Raw genomic sequence first — 18,457 nt, forward strand, 5'->3', positions numbered from 1 at the left:
TGGAAGGAGCCCATCTTGCCGGGGAGGAAATGAATGTGAGCTTTGAGGCAGTCTAACCACCCAGCTTTTAGCATTTCTATTCCCCAAAAATGTAAAAACATGCAAGTTATTCTTGAAAATGTAGCATAGACATTGCATTGAACATGGATTTTTCTTACTATAACTTCATCTTGGGTTTGTTGAATGTGTTGAATGTGTAGTGCACTTATTTAATGCCATATCTTGCTTCAATACTCTTGTTGAGAACAGCTGGAGACTTTGAACTGGGTGCCTAGTTCTGTTTTCTGGGAGGCAACATGGATTCTGTTTTGCAGACATCAACAAGAGCTTTAAAAGTGAATTGGGGATGCAAGTTCTTTGGCTTGTTAAGAAGCTTCCTGTGGTTCTGGGCCCAAGGTGTGACATACATTTCCTGCTAATCGCTTCTCTTAAGAAGCATGGGCTTGGCTGTTCGTTTGGAGGAAAAACCTTAATAAACCTTCCCATTTTAAGCAGTGATGTGACTCTTATTTTGAGCTGTTGTTTTCAGTGCATTTTTTTAAACTTAACCAAATGCAAGTTCTTGTGCCTACTTTTAACCATGTAAAAGTTCTTGTAGGGCTTACAAAGCAGAACAAGGCATGATCCTTATAGGCCTACCAGCAAATAGTTATTGTGCCTCTACTGTATGCCAGGTGCTGGTCTGCGTGTTGGGGCTACATCGGGGAATAATACAAACCAAAATCCCTTCATCCCTTCCCTCGTGGAGTTTCTGGCAGCTGGCAAAAGCTGTGTGTGTGTGTGTGTGTGTGTGTGTGTGTGTGTGTGTGTGTGTGATGAGTACTATGCAGAAGAGTTAAGCAGTGTAAAGGGGCAGGAGTGCTGGGCAGAAGGAATGTGGTGGTAGTGGGTCACAGGTTTAGGTTTCACTGAAGTTGCTCTTGCATAAATATTGGAAATATGTAGCCTATACACCTGCCTGGGGGAAAGCACAGCCTTCCATGCAGTGGGAAGGGTCTGCAGATGCCATAAGGTGGACATATGCCTGGTGTGTCGAAGGATCCATGCTCCATGGCTGGAGCAGAGGGATCAAGGAGGAGAGTAATAGGAGGTAACAGAGAGGTAGTGGGATGGGGGAAGACACTTCCTTCCGCATTTACTGAGTGGAGTCCACGAAAGAGCTTTTGGCAGAGGATAAAACATGGTCTGACTCGGCCTACCATAAGGAATACTATTTAGGAATAGCCTGTAGAGGGCCCAGGATGGAAGCAGAGAGGCCAGTTAGGGTACTGAATAATCAGGTAGGAAAGTGGAGCCAACAGGAAATGCTGACACATGGAGAGAGAGAGAGAGAGAGAGTGAGTGTGTGTGTGTGTGTGTGTGTGAGAGAGAGAGAGAGTCAAAGATGACTCCAAGATTTTTGACCAGTAAGGTAGTGAAGATTATGACAGGAGCGGGTTTGGAAGGGGCAGAGGGAGGGGGTCAGGAATTCGGCTTTGAACATACTAAGTGTGAAAAGTGTGTCACATTCTAGAGTTGTACGATAGGTGGCTGGATATGAGTCTGGAATTCAGAGGAAGAGGTCTGGACAGGAGGCTTACATTTAATATTTAAGAACATGAAGCTGAATAGGATCACCAGGGTTGAGTCTAGACAGAAGCGATCCAAGGATTCTGTCATGAGGTTGGGAGACGGAGAATTAGCAAAGGAGAACACAGAGGTCACTGGTGACCTTGACGGGCTGTCAGTGGAGTGGTAGGGGACAGTGTCTGGAGTAGGTGTAGGAGAAAACGGAAAGAAAGACAGTGGAGATGTCAGGCATGGATTACTGCTGAGCTGGATGAAACAGTGCATGTTTGTGTGCTAATAGGAGTGGTCCACTGAGGAGGCGTGTAAGGGAAAAAGCTGACCCAGATAGGAGCATGGGCGGCTACAGTGGCAGAAGGCAAACAGTATGTGGGATAGAAACTGGTAGATTACAAAGAACTAATAAAAGGTACCATGAAGAAGTTTTAAGCAAAGTAGCATGAGACAGAAGAGACAGATGCGTTCTGTTCTAGGAGATCTGAAATGCTTCCAGAGAGGGGAGTTGAACCAGGCTTTAAAGGGTGGAATTTTCAACAGGTGTTACAGGCAGATTGCAGGAAAAAGCAAGCGCAGGAAACAGGAACCAGGAGTGATCTAGTTTCAGTTGGTGTTAATGTGGAGAGAAGAGGCTGGAGCCCTATCATGACAGGCCTTGAAACAAGAAGTCAGCAACTAGTAGGTTGAGCTAAGCAAATAACAAGCGCATAGCATCATCTGGGTGAGACTTGGAGAGGACAGGGATGGGGGGATTTCAGAAGTGAGGAGGATTGGCAATTACGAGGTCATAAGGCCTACTCCCCGCGGATTCTAGTGGTCTTCCCAGGCTTCATATCGCACTCCATTCTCCCTCTTTCTCTAATGACGATGATCTCTGAGGCTTATCGTTGTGATCATTCCCAAACACAAGCTCCGTTTAGAAGGGAACCAGCATTAACACTTCGGCACTCCAAGATGTTAGGGAGGATTTAAGAGAAAAGGCTTTTTTTTTTTGCTCTGTATTCCTCTGCTTCACTTGACATAATTCTCCCCTCAGACCCTTTGGTACCTACAGGGTGTGTAATTAGTTCCCACCTTCACACCCTCCCAAGTTTTCCTTTCTTTACTGTTACTTCACAGCAGGAGACAGCAGCCCCTCTGGCCCTTCAGCCCCTTCCTTTCCCTGGGGATCTACCATTTTGATTAAGAAGGCTCTTTCCCTTAATCCACTCCTATTGGGTAGGTGCCAACTTTCCCACCAAGACCCCATCATTCAGGCCTTCCCTTGCGGGTGAAAGCCAAGCCACACTTCTGTAGCCCCCGTCTCCCTTGCCCTTTGCATCACTAGTATCTCTCTAGGTGGGTGGGTTGGGGAGTTTGAAGGAGCGGCGTTAAGCATGCAGTCTTCCCATTACGGAAAGTAGGACTTGGAATTGTGGGATTAGGCACTGGGCCCTGTCTGCCTTGCCTGGGAGGGGATACATTTAATGGAGAAGTTTAAAGAAGATATTTGATCCCTATGTTCCCTTTAGGGTCCCGAAGCCAAGACCAGGAGCTTTGGAATTCTTTGGGCCTTTGAAATCACTGATACAGTCCCCTAACCCCGTATTTTCTGGAATATAAATTGACTTATTTGAACAGATGCTTGGAACCTCAGATCGGGGATTCTAACACCTGCTTGAGTCAGTCTGCCCGGTGCTCCCTGTGATGAGGAGGAAGCTCCCTAGGCCCGTCCCTAGGCAGTGCACGTAGGAGGCTTTGAGTGACTACTTGGTGGCCGTCCAGGATGAAGTCACCAGCCTTGGCACTTCTGCCTGAGGAGCAGAGTCTATGCAGGGATTTCAGTTGCTGTACTTGAACACCATTTGGAGGAACCTCCAAATGTTGCTACTTCTTGCTTTTAGAAAACTTTTTATGCCTGATACCCTCCCCTTTCCCACCACTTCTACACAAACGACTGATACGCATGCTGCCTTGCTGGGAGACAATGTCTGGAGTGTGGCCAGTAGTGGGGCTGGAGGGAGGGAAGGCGCTGAGCACCCAGCTCTCAACTTCCTTCCCCCTTGCCCCACCCTGACCCTCCACAATCACAATGGGGGAAGCAGAATCTAGCAGACTCGATGTCCCCAGCAGGGGCGGGGATCCCTGGCAAAGCAGGTTAAGAAAAACTCCTATGGTAGGGTAAGGCTGGGGCCAGATGTTGTTGCCAAAAAGGACAAGGGGATGAGCCAGGTCAGGACGACCTGTTGGGAGGGAGCAAGTAGAAGGGGATAAAACTTGGAGGCTGGGGTAAAAGCGATGTCCTCCAGGATGGAAAGAGGGAGCCACTGGGATTGAGCAGGCATGGAAGACAAGTGGCTGCGGTCATCTGCAGGACCTGAGCTCTGGGCAGCTGGATGACAGCATGCCAGGGGCAGGGAGCTGGGTGGGAGGGGAGGGCCAGGGCTCCTCAGACAGCCCGTGTTACAGTAGAATTGGCCTGGAGAGCTAGGGTGGAGACGCCAAAGCAACGGGCCAGAGACAGAGGGCAACACACAACAGCTTGGGGAGGGGGGCTCAGGTTGGGGAGTTTACTCTCTTGAAAGTGATGTTGGCCCCAGCTCCCCTCTCCTGGGGAGTGGACTGAGGAGTTGAGTGAGAAGTGGGCCTGGGGAGGCAGCTGAGGGGCCTTGACTGCTGGTCTTGCCTAAAGCAGGAGATGCAGGAGCCGGGCTCAGCAGAGGGTTCACTCTGAGGAGTGGAGGTCACGTCGAGAGCCCTGTGCTCCGCGGTGCTGGAGGTACAGGAGTGGTGGGAGAGGAGTTGCTAGGGTGACTTACAAAGTAATTCCTGTGGTTGGGTACAGGCACAGATAAAGCCCCTGGAGAGGGCTTCGCAGAGGAGATGCCCTCTGAACTGCAGAGTGAAAGGTGCGTTAACAGGTCAGCCGGGCAGAGGCAGTGGGGAAACAGCAATGCAAAGACCTAGAGGCATAAAAACCCCAAGCTTGGAGCAAAGTGCTCACCTCCCTGGAGCATCAAGTTGGGGGGTGGGAAGTGCCCAGAAGTAAGGCTGAGAAAGTCCATTGGGGTCTGTTGGGAAGGACTGGGCCTCCAGACACCCACGGAAGACAGGCCCAATGAGGATGAAGTCACAGGATCTTGAAGACACTTCCTTCACCTCCTCTGTCCTCCCAGAGCCCAGGCAGCATTTCCTTGCAGCTGCGGGCCCTCTGGTCGGCAGGGGGAGGTGAGGAAGGGGCCTGAGGGGGAGGCACAGGAGGAAAGGGAAAGCAGCCAGGGGAGTAACATGTGCAGAGCGGGGGAAACAGGGAAACAAAACCTGATTCTTCCCTTGGATGGGGGCACCTCCCCCAAAAACCAGGTGGCATCTGCTGTGCCTGAACCCGCCCCCCGCCCCGCCCCGGCCAGTGGGAAGAACTAGGGGGCAGGGCGGAGAGCCCAGAGCTGGGTCGTGGTGGGCTTCTGCCGGAGGTGCAGAGCTCGCAGGAGGGCATTTTTGGCAGTGATTCCTATGCCCCCGGAACAGGGTGGCTGTCTTGAGGGATGGGTCCAGAGGGGCGTACAGGGAATGGATTCAGTGGAGTGGAAGCCAGGGAGCAGAAGTGCGGCAGCTGTGGCCTGAGACCTGGTGGAGAGTCAGAGACCCTGCTCCCTCCCGGACCCAGGGCCCAGCCTGGCCAAGATACAGGGAAAAGGCGGAGTGTGAGGTGCAGTCATGGCTCCCTGCCAGATTATTTTTGCCCCAAGTGTTGTGTTGAGGAGTAGGTGCCCGAGAAGGGCTCCCTCCCTCTTTGTTCCTTGGAGGCCTCTCTGACCAGTAACACAAAGATGATTTCAGAGAGCGATGCGGGTGAGAGTGTGGGGTGGCGACACTGACTCCTCAAAACCATCAGAACTTGGCTCGTGCACTTCTCTAGTCCTTGCCAGGAATGCGCGGGCCCTGAGGGTTTACTGTGAGGGAGCGGGCGGGGGTGGGGGTGCTCCCTAGAGCACATCCTCAGGCAGTGGGGGGTCTTCAAGCATCATTCCTGAGCTCAGCCTATGCTGCTGCCCCTCCATACCCAGCCCCCTACACACGTGCACACACATATCCTTCCACGGAAAAGTGTAAATTGTTTGCCATTTGGCAAATAGCCCATCCGGGTAATATTTTTACAATGTACAAAAACATGTTCACACTTATTGTCTTCTCTGATCCTTGTTACAGTTCTGTGAGGTAATGGGGCCAGAAGAGCAGACCAAGGCTCTGAGAAAGCTGTTCTTGATCTTTCATTGTTTTTGGCCCTCGGTCACTTGGTCCGCGCCTGAAGTGACGGTCACTCATCTGATACATACCGAGCTTCTGCTGGGTTCTAGAGGCCGAGGTGCCTCACGTCCTTCACATCTCACAGCAGCCCTGCGTTTTCGCCGTTTCACACCAAGAACAGTGAGGTTCAGGGAGGTTAAGCCACCCACTGTAGCTTACACAGTGACGGGCAAGTGGGTCTCCTATCCTGTTTGGCTCCGGAATCCAGTGCCCATGCCCGGGTACCAGCAGAAGCGCCGTGACTGCCCTGGCTGGGGAAGGCACCTGGCGGGCACTGATAGCCAGATACCTGCCGAGAGACAGGCTGTGCTCCCGCTTTAGGGAGGCCCTGTAGGAAGTGTTGCTGTGACTCGGGAAAGATGGGGGCGCCCCGCTTGCCACAGCGCTCTGCGGAACAGGGCCACGTGGCGGGGACAGAGCTGAGCCAGGTCTCTGGTCCTCGGGGCAAGTTTGAGTTCGGCTCTCCACCTGAGGGGTGGTGCAGCGGAAGTGCTTGAGGAAGAGGGACCCTCTGGGCAAGAGGGGTCCCAGGGCTGAAGGGATGGGAAGAGAAAGGGACTAGGCAGGCCCTCCGGCCACAGGGACTCTTCTAGCTCCTGCTTGTAGCCAGGGATCATCTACAGACACACTCTGGTCTCAGGGCCACAGAGAAGCAGGTGGGGTCCCGAGCAGATGCCTGAGCCAATCAGGGGACCCCGGTACCTGCCAGGGAAGTGGGCCAGGTGGGAGGCGGACCCCATGCCAGGGAGGGTATCAAATGAACTTCCAGCTTATTTGCATGTCCTAATTAACCATAAAATGAGCCCCAGGGGCAGCATTAAGCTGTCAATTTCTCTCAGCTTCCTTCCACTACTTCCCCTCACACATGGCTCCCCCCCCACATTCCTGTATCACTTAGGCCGCACGCATTCCCATTCACCTCTCCCCTCAGCGTCAGTAAAATAGTCTCCATCATTTTCCCGGCAGGAGCCCAAAAGGGGACGGAGAAGGAAAAGTAATGGGGGTGGGGGGACACATATGAATCGGCCCTAATCTTTCATCATCAAAGCACGGGACGGGGCACTACATCAGCCCTGTCAAGACCCGGGCAAAATTCCGCCACTGGCAGCCAGCATTCCATTTATTCTCCATGCGTGGATAATGCGGGGAGGATGGGTTTTGTTGTTGTTCCTCTTGACTTGGCTTTGGAGTAAATATGGACAGTTTGTGGGGCGGTGTGAAAAGCGCAAGCCTGCAAGTCAGCTGGAACTATTTCAATCCCAGCTCTGGCACTGGGACCCTCGGCAAGTTGCTAAACTTCTCTGAGCCTCTCCATGTGAAACAGGAGTAACAGCAGCTATTTCCAGAATGTGGTAAGAAGGAAATAAGAGCACGAAGCAGGCAGTGCCCAACACCTGCGAATTTTGTGGCAGCATGTGTCACTCATTGTTTTGTTCTGGCCCAAGTTGCAGTGAGTTTTCATTCCCTTGGATCCCTTCTGGCTAACCTTTGGGTTAAGAGTTTCTTCTTTCTTCCTACTGGACCCCTTGAGTCAGGAACTGGGTCCTTGTCATTGCTCTGTTCTTAGTTCCTATCACAACGCCTGGCACTGGGAAGTGTTCAGAAAGTTTTGTTCAGTTGGTCTGAATCGCAGTGACTGTCCACAAAACTGATGCATCACAGATGAATGGCCAAGAGGTGACCTGGTTTCCTGTAGGATCATTCCTGACTCGGAGCTGGTGCCTTCTTGAGTAACTGATGGGTAGCTTCTCCCCCATCCAGCAGCCCATGGCTCCCTCCTCTCCAGACTCAGCGATTCAGTGGGTGGGATCTTCACACACACACATTCTACACGTGTGCAAACACACACACATCACTCCACCACCCGAGGCAGCCACAGCCGATGGGCCTTCACCCAGGATGGATTTCAGGTTTCTGTGGGGAGACAGGAAGGATGGGCAGGGGCTTCCTCCTCCAGAAAGGGCTAGCTCGGTTGGTAAACTCCAGGGAGACACGAGGAAAGTACAGGCTTTGGAGCCAGACATCCCTCTGTTTCAAATCCTGGTTCTTTCATTTGCTAGTAACCTCATATGGGCAGCTTACAGGACCCCTCAGAGCCTCCACTGAATTACCAGGTATTAACAATACCTTCTGGGGTCATTTTGAAGTTTGAAAGACGTGTGCACACTGCCTGGCCAATAGCCATTGTGCGCGCACACACACACACAAAAATTAATAAGCACCTTTCCTCTTGTAGCTTCTGCCACTGAAAACTACACATCTACCATTTGACTGTGTGGGAATTTGAGGGTGACCCTAATCGCTTCCCAACTAGAGCTGTGGGGCTGTTCACTCTAAGCCCCCTCCCTCCATCTCTGCCCCCAGGGGTCCAGGATGCAGGAAGAGCCTGTCTTGTTATTTTTTCCTCTACAATTTGGTATTAAATGCTCTGAGGGCGGGAAGGCGGCTTGCCTCTAATTGCAGCTGTCACTCCCCATCAGGCAGAGGGGAGTTCAGCCAGGAGGAGGTGAGGGAGGAGAAACGGATTGCCCTGCTGGTCAGGCTCGGCCCAAACAGGGACCAGCATTGTCTTTTCCCAGCCAGTGGGCGTTCCCTGCCAGGGTGGGAGGGACAGGCAGGCGGGCCCTGGATCTGGCAGCGTTGCTCTCCGGGCCACGTGCCCAGCACGGCTTTAGGTGTAGCCACGGGTGCCGGAGCTGAGCTGCTGCCCCTCCACCCTGGGTTGTCCTGGACAAGGTGGGAAGATGAGGCCAAAGGCATTTTAAAATGAGTGCGTATTTCTTCTTGGCTCACCTTGCCTCACTGGTGAATTCACATGTTCTTGTGCCCTGGGTGGAAGTTCTGAGCTGGAGACAGGGTGTTGGGGAAGGAGTGTGTGTGATTCCAGGGCCCGGCATCTGTTCTTCAGTCAGCCCCTGCCTGCGGCCTGTACTTGGACAGGTAGCACATCCAGGCTTACTTCCTCATCTGGAAAATGGGGATAATACCTGCCTTTCTTGCCCATTTACGAAGGAGATAATGGATATGAAAAGGCTTTCAGACGTTTAACGTGCTATACAAATAGTAGCTTTCCTTTCCTGTGCTTCTGGAAAGGCTTGGGGCTTCCCCAAGCACTCCTTACACACACTCCTTAGTCAGCCGTTTCTCAGGGTCCAGGGATGGGCTGAAATCTCAAGGGCAACAGAAGGGGGTGGGAATTTGCCTCTCTGCTCCCACTCCTAGGAGGGCCAGGCTTTACTACCTGTGCCTGGAGCAGCGCTTTGCCAAGGAAGCAAACAGTTATGAGGCTGGGGACACGAGAAACAAGGTCTTTATTGGCGATGTCTCTGGGGAACCTGTGGCCCCAGTGCCCGATCCATGCAGAATGTTACACTGAGGTCTTTGGGGGCAGTGAAGGCATGTCAGGATTTCCTGGTCTTCTCCCCCTGCCCCTCTCCTGCTGTCACCTCCAGCCCCAAAGCAACACACACACACATTCTCTCTCTCTCTCTCTGTCCAAGGACTCTTGCCTCCCCCACCAGCCAGCCCCTAGTACAGCCTCGCCCAACTACAGGCCTGTCAGCTCTGCTCCAGACCTGCTGCTGCTTCTCCCTCCCTTCTCGGCGGAAGGGACTTGGAGTTAGGCTTTTGAAAGCCATACCACCTGGCCTCTTTCCCAGGGGCCCTTTTGGGTCAGTCAAATTTCTACCTCTAGGATTCAGACCCAAACCGCTGTGTTAACATCAAAGCCAGAGGGTGAGGATTCCAGGGCCTTGGGGCAGCTGGTGGAAGGATTCTCCCCTCGTCTGGGCTCCGAGGCACCTGGGAAGGGGCAATGTCCAGAGCCCTTGGAATGGCCCCGCTTCTTGCCCTTCTGCAAGCGTCCGGCTCTGGGCTCAGAGGCCGTGGGTGTCACCCAGCCTGGTTTCTCCTTCAGCAGCCGGTCACGGTCAGGCCGCACACTACGCAAGAACTTCCTAAAGATGTTTGCTGTTAGGGCAAACCTGCGGCCCAGCTCCCGCGGCGGGCCCCTCCCTCCTTTGGGGGCTCCTGCCTCCCGGGTCTCACCCTTCTCCCCACCCTTCTCCAGTTCTGGCAAGTCCAGCCAGTTGCCCACCAGGTCCGCAAAAACATTGTCACCTAACACCAGAGGCTGTCGATTCCGGCCCCGGGACATCAACGTGGAGGTCCAGTCATCCGGTTCCACCAGCTCTGGCCCCCGCTGGGCACAGCTTTGGTGCTCTAGCAGCCGTGTCCTGGGCGGGGGAGCTAGATCCCTCCCACACACACTCCTAGGAGATGGAAGCTTGGCGCTGCTGCCCAGAGCGGGCTGGCTGGAGGGGGAGCAGCCCGCAGGCGTGGCAGGACCGCTGCCAGCCTCCCACTGACGGGGCTCCAGCTGCGTCCGGGGGCTTTCAGGGCAGCCTGGGGCAGGACCCCCTCCAGAGATCTCCAGCTGCTCCAGTGCTGTCTGCACCTGCAGGAGCTTCAGTTCTTGCAGCGCCCCCATCATGCAGTTCATCTGATCCTGCAAGCCATCGCCCACTTCCTTCATGGACATCTGCAGGGGAGAGAGCACAGGGCCTGTGAGCCAGGGGGAAGGGCTGTTCCCCAAACACACACCTCCAGGGTCATTCCGGCCTGCCACTGACCCCATCTCTGTACAGCCTAGTACAGTGCAGATCAGGGCTTGGAGAGGAGGAATTTTGACACGGATATGGCTGGATAAAGGAAATACTATTAATGGCAGCTGACTTGCTAAGACAAGCACCGTCCTGAGCTACATATATGTATACATATATGCATATGTATAATTAATCTATATTTAATCTCCCCAACTACTCTGTGAGGTAGTATTATGGTTCCTATTTTACAGATGAGGAAACTGAGGCACAAAAGTAACTAGCTCAAGATTACATAGAAGGTAAGAGGTGGCACTGAGATCAGTTTGACGGTACAGAAAGTTCCGGTGGCCACCTGTGTCCTTTGTGTCTGTGCCCTCTTCTCCTGAGCCTCCCTGAGATGAGGATGATGAAGACAATAACAATTTGTGAGCAGTTACCGTGTAACAGGAGTTGAGCTAAGTATTCTGTGCACATCATCTCATTGCATCCTTATATAAACCCTAGGAGGTTGGTATTATAATTCTCATGTTAACATATGAGTTAACCGCGGTGAGGGTGAAGTAACTTGCCCAAGGTCACATGGCTTACGCTGCTGGGACTCAAACACAGGACGTCTCACTCCAAATGCTAGAGTCCTACCCACCAAGCACTGCCTCAGGATGGCTGGGCAGTGGAGGAGGGCTGAGAGGGACGCTAGGGAAGAGGAGGGGCTCAGATTCCCTAAGAGAAAGGGAGGGTAGGCCTGGGGTTTCCTTTCACTGCTGTTCACATCTGGCAGGTCAGGAGACAGATAAGGAGCCACGAAGCTCCTGTTTGCTGAGACCCCTGCCCAGCTCTGCCCAGCCCTTCTCTCCCTTCCCAACACCTGTCCCCTCTCAGCTGCTCTCAAACTTGGCTCCAGTGCTCTTCCTGCCTTCTTGGCCCAGTTGGCTCCGCTGTCCTAGCCAAGAGTGGGGACACTGGGGGCCAGTTCCCCAGCCCCTCTATGGGTGTCTAAGGCCCGAGTCCCAGGTGCCAGCTGGAAGGGGCTAAGAGATTGACTTGGGTGAGGGCCGAGTTTGGAGGCTGGGCAGGGGATGCTTTGTCTGATAACATTCATGAGGTTCCCGTCCCCGGGCCCAAGCTGCCTTGGTTCCGCCAGCTCCCTCCCCAGATCTGCTCATGTTACAACGGCAAACCTCAGGCAAGGGGACCATCTGTTTCTTAAGCCCCCCAGAGACCCACCGGGATCATCTTACCTCCCAGCCTTGTCCTAACGCACAGAGCTAAGCCCACAGGGTGGAGGGGTGCAGGGCCTGGGAGGGCAGGCGCAGAGGCTCTGCAGCGCTGTGCTGGCAGCTGACCCTCTCAGGCTTTAGGGTCACACCCTCCCCTGCCAACTCGGGCTTTGGTGGGGGTTAGGGGCCAGCCCAGGCTCTCCTGAGCCAGCAGTGCTAACAGACAGTGGAGGACTGACTGTCACTGAGGGCAAGGAAGCCGTTGCTGAGTGTAGGATTGCCCCCACTCTGCACCTTCCCCAAGAAAGAGCAAGAAGAAGTGGTGGTTCGGGGCCTCATGGCCTGGGGTTTGCCAGGCTGCTGGGCAAGCATGCTCCATTTGAGTGGCAGCAGCAGCATCAGGAGACACAGCCTGTGGCGTGGCCACGCTTGCTGACAGCCCCCTGCTCTGGCCTCTTTGGCTTCTACCTTCCTGACCCCTTCCTTCTGGAGGCAGCTCAGCCACAACTGGAAGACCCAGAGCAGAGTCAGGAGACTCTGAGCCCCAAACCAAACTCCTCAAGGTCCCTTCCCGGCAAACTGCTGCACCGACTCTCCTATTTCTGCCCCCTGCCTCATACCACTCACCCCAACCTGGAACCTCAGGGTCATAATTGGCTTTCCCACCCCACTGGCCGTTCTTGTCCCCAGATGCTGCACATCTGCCCTTCTACCCCCTGCAATGCTGCAGAAGCCTCCTTGCAGGCCACCAAATCAGGCTTCCCGACACACACCTCCGACCCTGTCACTCGCCACTCAGAAGCATAATCCACTCCCATATACACCCCACACTCCCATCAGAACCTCTTCTGTGATACTTAAAACGCTCTTCCCTGTCGTCCTGCTACTCACAGCTCCTCTGTGCATTTAAGTGCTGGGTCACTGATGAAACATTCATTGAGCATCTACTTCTTGGGGGCAGGGACTGAGATCTACACATCATTGTGTTGCCCCAGAACCCAGCTAGCACCTCTGCACTTACTACATATCCATAAAACATACACTGAGTACCACTGAGCACCCCAAATTGCTTGCTGCCCTCAGTAAGTCACTACCCAGGGAGGAAGGGTCAGGAACCTTTCTCAAGGTTTCATTTCACCAAGAGGCACAGAGTCGGAGCTTGCCAGCTTCCTTCCAGAAGGCTAAACACAGTCCAGGTCAGAGGCGGTGGGAGGAATGAAATGACCCCATTCAATCCCTTCCAGTATGGAAAAATCCTTAAGAAATAATGCTGACATTTTCTACCTTTTTAAAGTGAGGACGAATGTGTGGGTATGTATGAATTCAGGGATGCCCGTAAAACAGAGGCCCCATTTAAGTAAATAAAAGCTGAAGTTGCAGCCCTATGGAAAATGATAGTGCATTGGTTAAGATCTTGGGTTCTGGAGACAAACGGAACAGGGTTCAAATCCCAGCTCTGCCATGTAATAGCTGTGTGATCTGAGCAAGCTATTTAAATTCTGTTTTTTAATTCCTCCATTCTTGCTCTTTTTGGCCGCCCTGCGCGGCTTGCGGGATCTTAGTTCCCCCACCAGGGATTGAATCTGGGCCACTTCAGTGAACGTGCTGCATCCTACGAACCACTAGACCGCCAGGGAACTCCAATTTCTCCATTCTTTAAAATGGGAATAAGAGTTCCTGCCTGGTCCAACTTTGGACAGACGAGATGAGGTAATGTGTGTTTATGCGTGACCTACAGGTGGAGTTTGGCTGTTATCTTAAGACTTCCTGAGAACTTCCAGAACATTTCTTCCTCAGTGAACCTGAACACGCAGTAGTGATAGGATTCCGTTCACCTGTCTGGTCTGATTGAGGAGAAACGTCTCGTCTGGTCCCTTTTCCCACCCTGGCACCACACAGAGGGAGGAAAAGGGAAGCCTCGCATCCTCCTGCCCATGGTCCAGCCAGATTCGGTCAGCCAGCCACAGAGCGCTGACCTTGGAGGGCAAGAAGGCAGCTGTGAGGGGGCTGAGGATGGATGAAGGAAGCCCGAGTGTGGGAAACAGGGAGGCCAGGGAGTGGGGAGGCAGGAGCATCGGCTGGGGCGCCTGACGGAGAAGCGAGCTGCCTTTCCCAGCCCGGGGGGAGTGATGTCACCCAAGGAGAAAGAGCCAGAGGGCAGGCTACTGTCTTCCCCAGAGCGTGGGACCCGCTCAGATCCCAAGGTTTCTCTGGCCGAGAGGGAGAAGAGAGAGCAACGTGGGGTGGGCGTAAAGGAGAGGCGCCAAACCTGAGAAAGTCCCGAGCTAGAAACGAACACTAAATCCCATGCTGTAGGTGATGAGCTCCTCTCTGGCCTCCCAGTGCCTCGGGACGGTGCCAAGTCATACCCAACCTGCCCTCAGGGCTCAGGTGGAAAAGTCACAAGAAGGCCTAATTAGTTCTGATTCGTTTGAGTGGGAATGGCTCTAACAGGCACTACCATCTTTCTCCACCCCAGCTCACACACACTCACACACGCTTGTACACACACGTGTGCACACAGGCACAGAGCTAGCCTGCTCCACCGCCAAGCACAACACCCGTGATAAGCGTATCCTAGAGACGGCTGTGCGAACCCTTTCTGAGAAAGGTCTCACCACCCTCCTTGCATCCACCCCACCCCACAGCCCATCTCCCACGCCCAGCATCTTCTGGGCCTCCAAATGTCTCATTCTAAACATTTTCTTCCTGTCAAACTTTAATCTCTCCCACTGCAATCTAAACCAGCCCCTGGCTTCCTCCCTGTGGTGGAGCTGGATGCCCCCGGGCACCCTCCTCGGGTTTGTGAAGTGCCCCATGCCGTCCTGTGGAGACCTGGCCCCCTCCAGCTGACTAACTCGGCCACTCCACATGGGGCAGATTCACCAACCTTTTGTGCTTCGGATTCTGACTGTGAAATGATAAGCCCTCACACGTGTGTAGCACTGGCTCTGTCTTCTACATGACCTCGTCTGATGCCCACAATTGCTCCGGGAGTCTGACGAGGCAGTTGGAGTTACCCCACTTAATGGATTAGGAAGCTAGGGAGCTGAGAGGTTCGTTTTCTCCCTCAGTGTTTCCTAAACACACTTCCCTAGACTTTCCTTGATGATTCCACCATATCTATATATGACCTAGTCTCCTACTTAATATTTTACTTAAATCTGTTTATATAAATTAATGGATGTATATGGAAACTTATATGAAATGTATATCACTTGCCATAAACAGATGGTAACGCTTCCTATCTATCTATCCATCTATCTATCGAAACTAAGCTTTTCGTCTGAGTATCACCTGATGTCATCTTGAGCACCGCCAGTGGAAACACAGATCTATTGCCTGAGGTTCCGAGGTGGATTAGTGGCAGGACTGGGACCCCATGCCTGGCCCTCTGACTCCAGGCCAGTGAGCTTTCCATGTCATCATAATCCCTGACTCTTCAGCCTCATGGGATTGTTGTGAGAAGAAACCAGGATAGTCAGTGGGACGTGCGAGGGCAATTATCATCACACAGGGAGGAAGAACATGAAGTCGTGGAGGGACTCCAAGACCCAATTCGGTTCACTTCCACTGAAGGTGTTTCTTCACTGACTCATCTGAAGGGGGAAGATGCTTGCTGGGAAGCCAAACCCCACCATCCTGGCCCTCCAGCCCTGATCCCTCCGCGGGGTGGTGAGGGCTCAGCTGCCCATGGACAGCTCCCCTCCATGGCACTCGCTGGGCCCTTTGTGGTTTGGGAGGAGTAAGGATGGGAAAATGTGACACCAGCATCCTCGGCAACCTTCCCAAGCCCTCTCCTAGGCCCCTGACTGATCCCACAGCTGTGCCCTCCATCCATCCATCTCACGCCCTCTCCCAGCTCAGCCAGAATCCTTTGACACAGGCTCCAGCTTTGCCCATGGACCTGGCAGTGTGCCCTGCCTCGCTCCCCCCACCCCCATTACTCACAAGATCCCCACACAGTTCCTTTCAGCCCCACTGGAAGCTAGAAGGAGGTTCAGGGCCGGAAATGGGAAAAGCCCAGCTTTTGCCAAGTGGCCCATTCTCCAGCTCCGTGAATAGGGACCTTCACAGCCCCCTGCTCTTGGCTGGAACTCTCAACAGGAAGGTAAGGTAGAAACTGTGCCAAGAGCCGGAGGAGGGAGGAGGGTAAAGAAAGGAGGGAGTGTGAGACGGATGAGCCCACTCTCCCAACTGAACAGTCTACGGGGGGCCATGTGCTTGGGCAAGAGGCAGACAGACGGAGAGAGGGGCCCAGTCTCGCCCCTGCAGGGGGCTTGCCTCTCAGCCTCACCTCTCCCCTGTCCAGCTTTAGCCCCTCTCCAAGGCAGCCAGTGAACCAAGTTCCTTGGGCATCCAAGGGACCTCAAAGGGTTACCTTCTTTTTCTCCTTTCTGATTCAGGCCTTCATACTCTCCTGTGTGGACTCTTGTAATAACCTTCTACCTCATCTTCCCGCCTCAATTTCCTCCCTCCCCCCATCCCCACCCCAACCACCTCCTAGATCCCAGGGCACGTCTCTAACCACGCTGCTCGGAAATGCATATGGAAAAGGTCAGACTCTTCAGCATGGCATTCAACCCCGCCCCCCCTTCTGCTCTCAACAGCTCTTTCAGCCCTGTTGCCCACTCTTTTTCTGCATATACCCTATGTTCTAGCCATAATCCAGTGAGTCTTCAAATGTCCCCTCTAGACAGTCTTCAAACACCCCCATTACTTCCATCTCTGCACGTTTTGGTCATGTCGTTTCATCATCTGCCTGAAATGCTCTTTTTCTCCTGCTCCCATCCCTATTTATCCCTCGAGGTGTGGTTCAAATGCTACCACTTCCATGAGGCCTTCCCTGATCCCCTAGCTGGAGGTAATTCCTCCCTCTCAGAGCACTGAATGTGTGCCTCTCATCTAGTACGTATCCTCCGTTTCTATACAAGACATTCGCATGCATATACTGGCGAAGAGTGTGAGATCTGCAGTCAGACTGGCTGGGTTTGAATCGTAGTTCTGCCACTTATCAGCTCTATACCTTGGCCAAGCCACTTAACCTCCCCATGTCCCATTTATAAAATGGGAATAATGGAAGTGCAACTTCTTAGTGTTGCTTTGGCAACTGACATAATACCTGAGATATCCGGCATATCAGTAACTGTTAACATCAATATATGTTGTTATTATTATCACTCCCATTAAACTCTAAGTTTCCTGAAAGCAGGATCGGTGTCTGTTTATATTTGTAACCAAAGTACTAGTGCCTGACAAAGTGCTTTAAACATAGTACGAACTCAATAAGTGTGTTCTGTGAACGAATGACACATGCACACCAGTCTGATCAGTTCATCACTGTGAGTTTACCAAGTGCTTACAACACATTAGGTACTGTGTTATGTGCTAGGGACATACAGCTGGGGAGGCACTTGACATAATCTTCACAGTAGCTGTATAAAGTAGGTACTTTTAAAAGCCCATTTTACGGATGAGAAAGCTAAGGAACAGAGACGTCAAATAATCTGCCAGGGTCACACAGAGCCAGGTTTTGAGTTCAGATTGGTCTGACCCCAAATCCTGTGCTCCATGCTCTTCCCACTGACTACAGCACACCCCAGCAAAGTCCTCTTCACTCTAGCTCTAAACATCAAGGGAGACCACATTATGAGATCCTTTGCAGAAGCTTTTTTCTGCCTCAGGAAACTTGCTCTTTTGCCCCAAGAGCTGAAGGCTGTTCCTAATGTACCTCCTCTATCACCTTCTTATTTCCTCCTTATTTTGTCTTTATGCTCTGGTCCTCCTCCATGTACCAGAATCTCCTGAACTTGTGGCCACTAGTGGCTAGATAATTGCCTTCTGGGAACACCAAGTTGTTCTAGAAGGACCTTCCCCAGCCTGAGAGAAGTCTCTCTGCTGCTTCACCAGGCCTCAGCTAGGATCGACATTAAAGGAGCTGGTTCCATCAACCTCCTCCTCCTCCAGGAAGCCTTCCCACCCTGGCTGTACTTTACTCAGCCTTTATGCACTCTGTTTGCTCTACACTGATCTGAACTCATGAGCAACACCCTGTGAGCATCTTACATCTGCTTCCTCTGTGTGCCTATGTCTACCCCATTTGTTGGAAGCCCTCAAGGGAGCAGTGTATAAGGAACAGCTGGTCCCAAGGCCTGTGTTCAGGCAGGGCCCCTCTTTGGCTGCTGGAGGGGGGAGAGATATATTCCCTACTGAGTAGTTGCAGCCCTGACCCCCTCATCCTTAGGAAGAAGTGTGTCAGCTGCTGCTACTCTCCTGCTACATTTCAGCCCTGAAACCAGATCCCTGTCCTCTTCCAAACAGGGGAGAAGGGCCAGTTCTCCAGACATCAACCTAATTGAGCCAGGATCCCCAAATTCTCAGCGTCCCTCCAGTGCTCACTTGTTACAATGCAAATTTTCTGCTTCAGGAAATTGGGAAATCTGCTACTTTGGTTTTCAAGATTAGACTCTTCTTGTCTAGATTTTCTGGGCCAAGGGCAGGACCAGGAGGCAGGAGAGGAGTGCACAACACCCTCGACAAAGAAAATTTCACAACTCCTTGATGTTTCTTTTTCCAGCAGCCTTAACCCACAGTGTCTGTAGAACGTATGCTTCTTGAAGGGAATTTAACGGCATAAATGAATGTAGAACTTGACTAGTATTACATGAGTGCCATTCCTGGGCACACACTAACTTAGGGCAAAGCCAAGCACCAGCAGGGAAGATTCTGCCTGGGATGAACACACACACACACACACACACACACACACACACACACACACACACA

At 52.7% G+C, this 18,457-nt stretch overlaps 1 protein-coding gene across 1 annotated transcript in view; it reads right to left on the reverse strand.

Moving 5' to 3' along the window:
- Positions 1 to 9,144: 9,144 nt before the first annotated feature.
- Positions 9,145 to 18,457, reverse strand: part of INKA2 (inka box actin regulator 2) — an 11,992-nt gene continuing 2,679 nt past the window's right edge. The window contains exon 2 of the mRNA XM_027091154.1: positions 9,145 to 10,390. Within this exon, the coding sequence (XP_026946955.1) occupies positions 9,548 to 10,390 (843 nt within the window). The 3' untranslated portion in view covers positions 9,145 to 9,547. The remainder of the gene's footprint in view (positions 10,391 to 18,457) is intronic.

Source organism: Aethalodelphis obliquidens, unplaced genomic scaffold (assembly GCF_003676395.1).
Source record: "Aethalodelphis obliquidens isolate GAN/ISIS:26980383/991018 unplaced genomic scaffold, ASM367639v1 scaffold70, whole genome shotgun sequence".
Taxonomy (NCBI): Eukaryota; Metazoa; Chordata; class Mammalia; order Artiodactyla; family Delphinidae; genus Aethalodelphis; species Aethalodelphis obliquidens.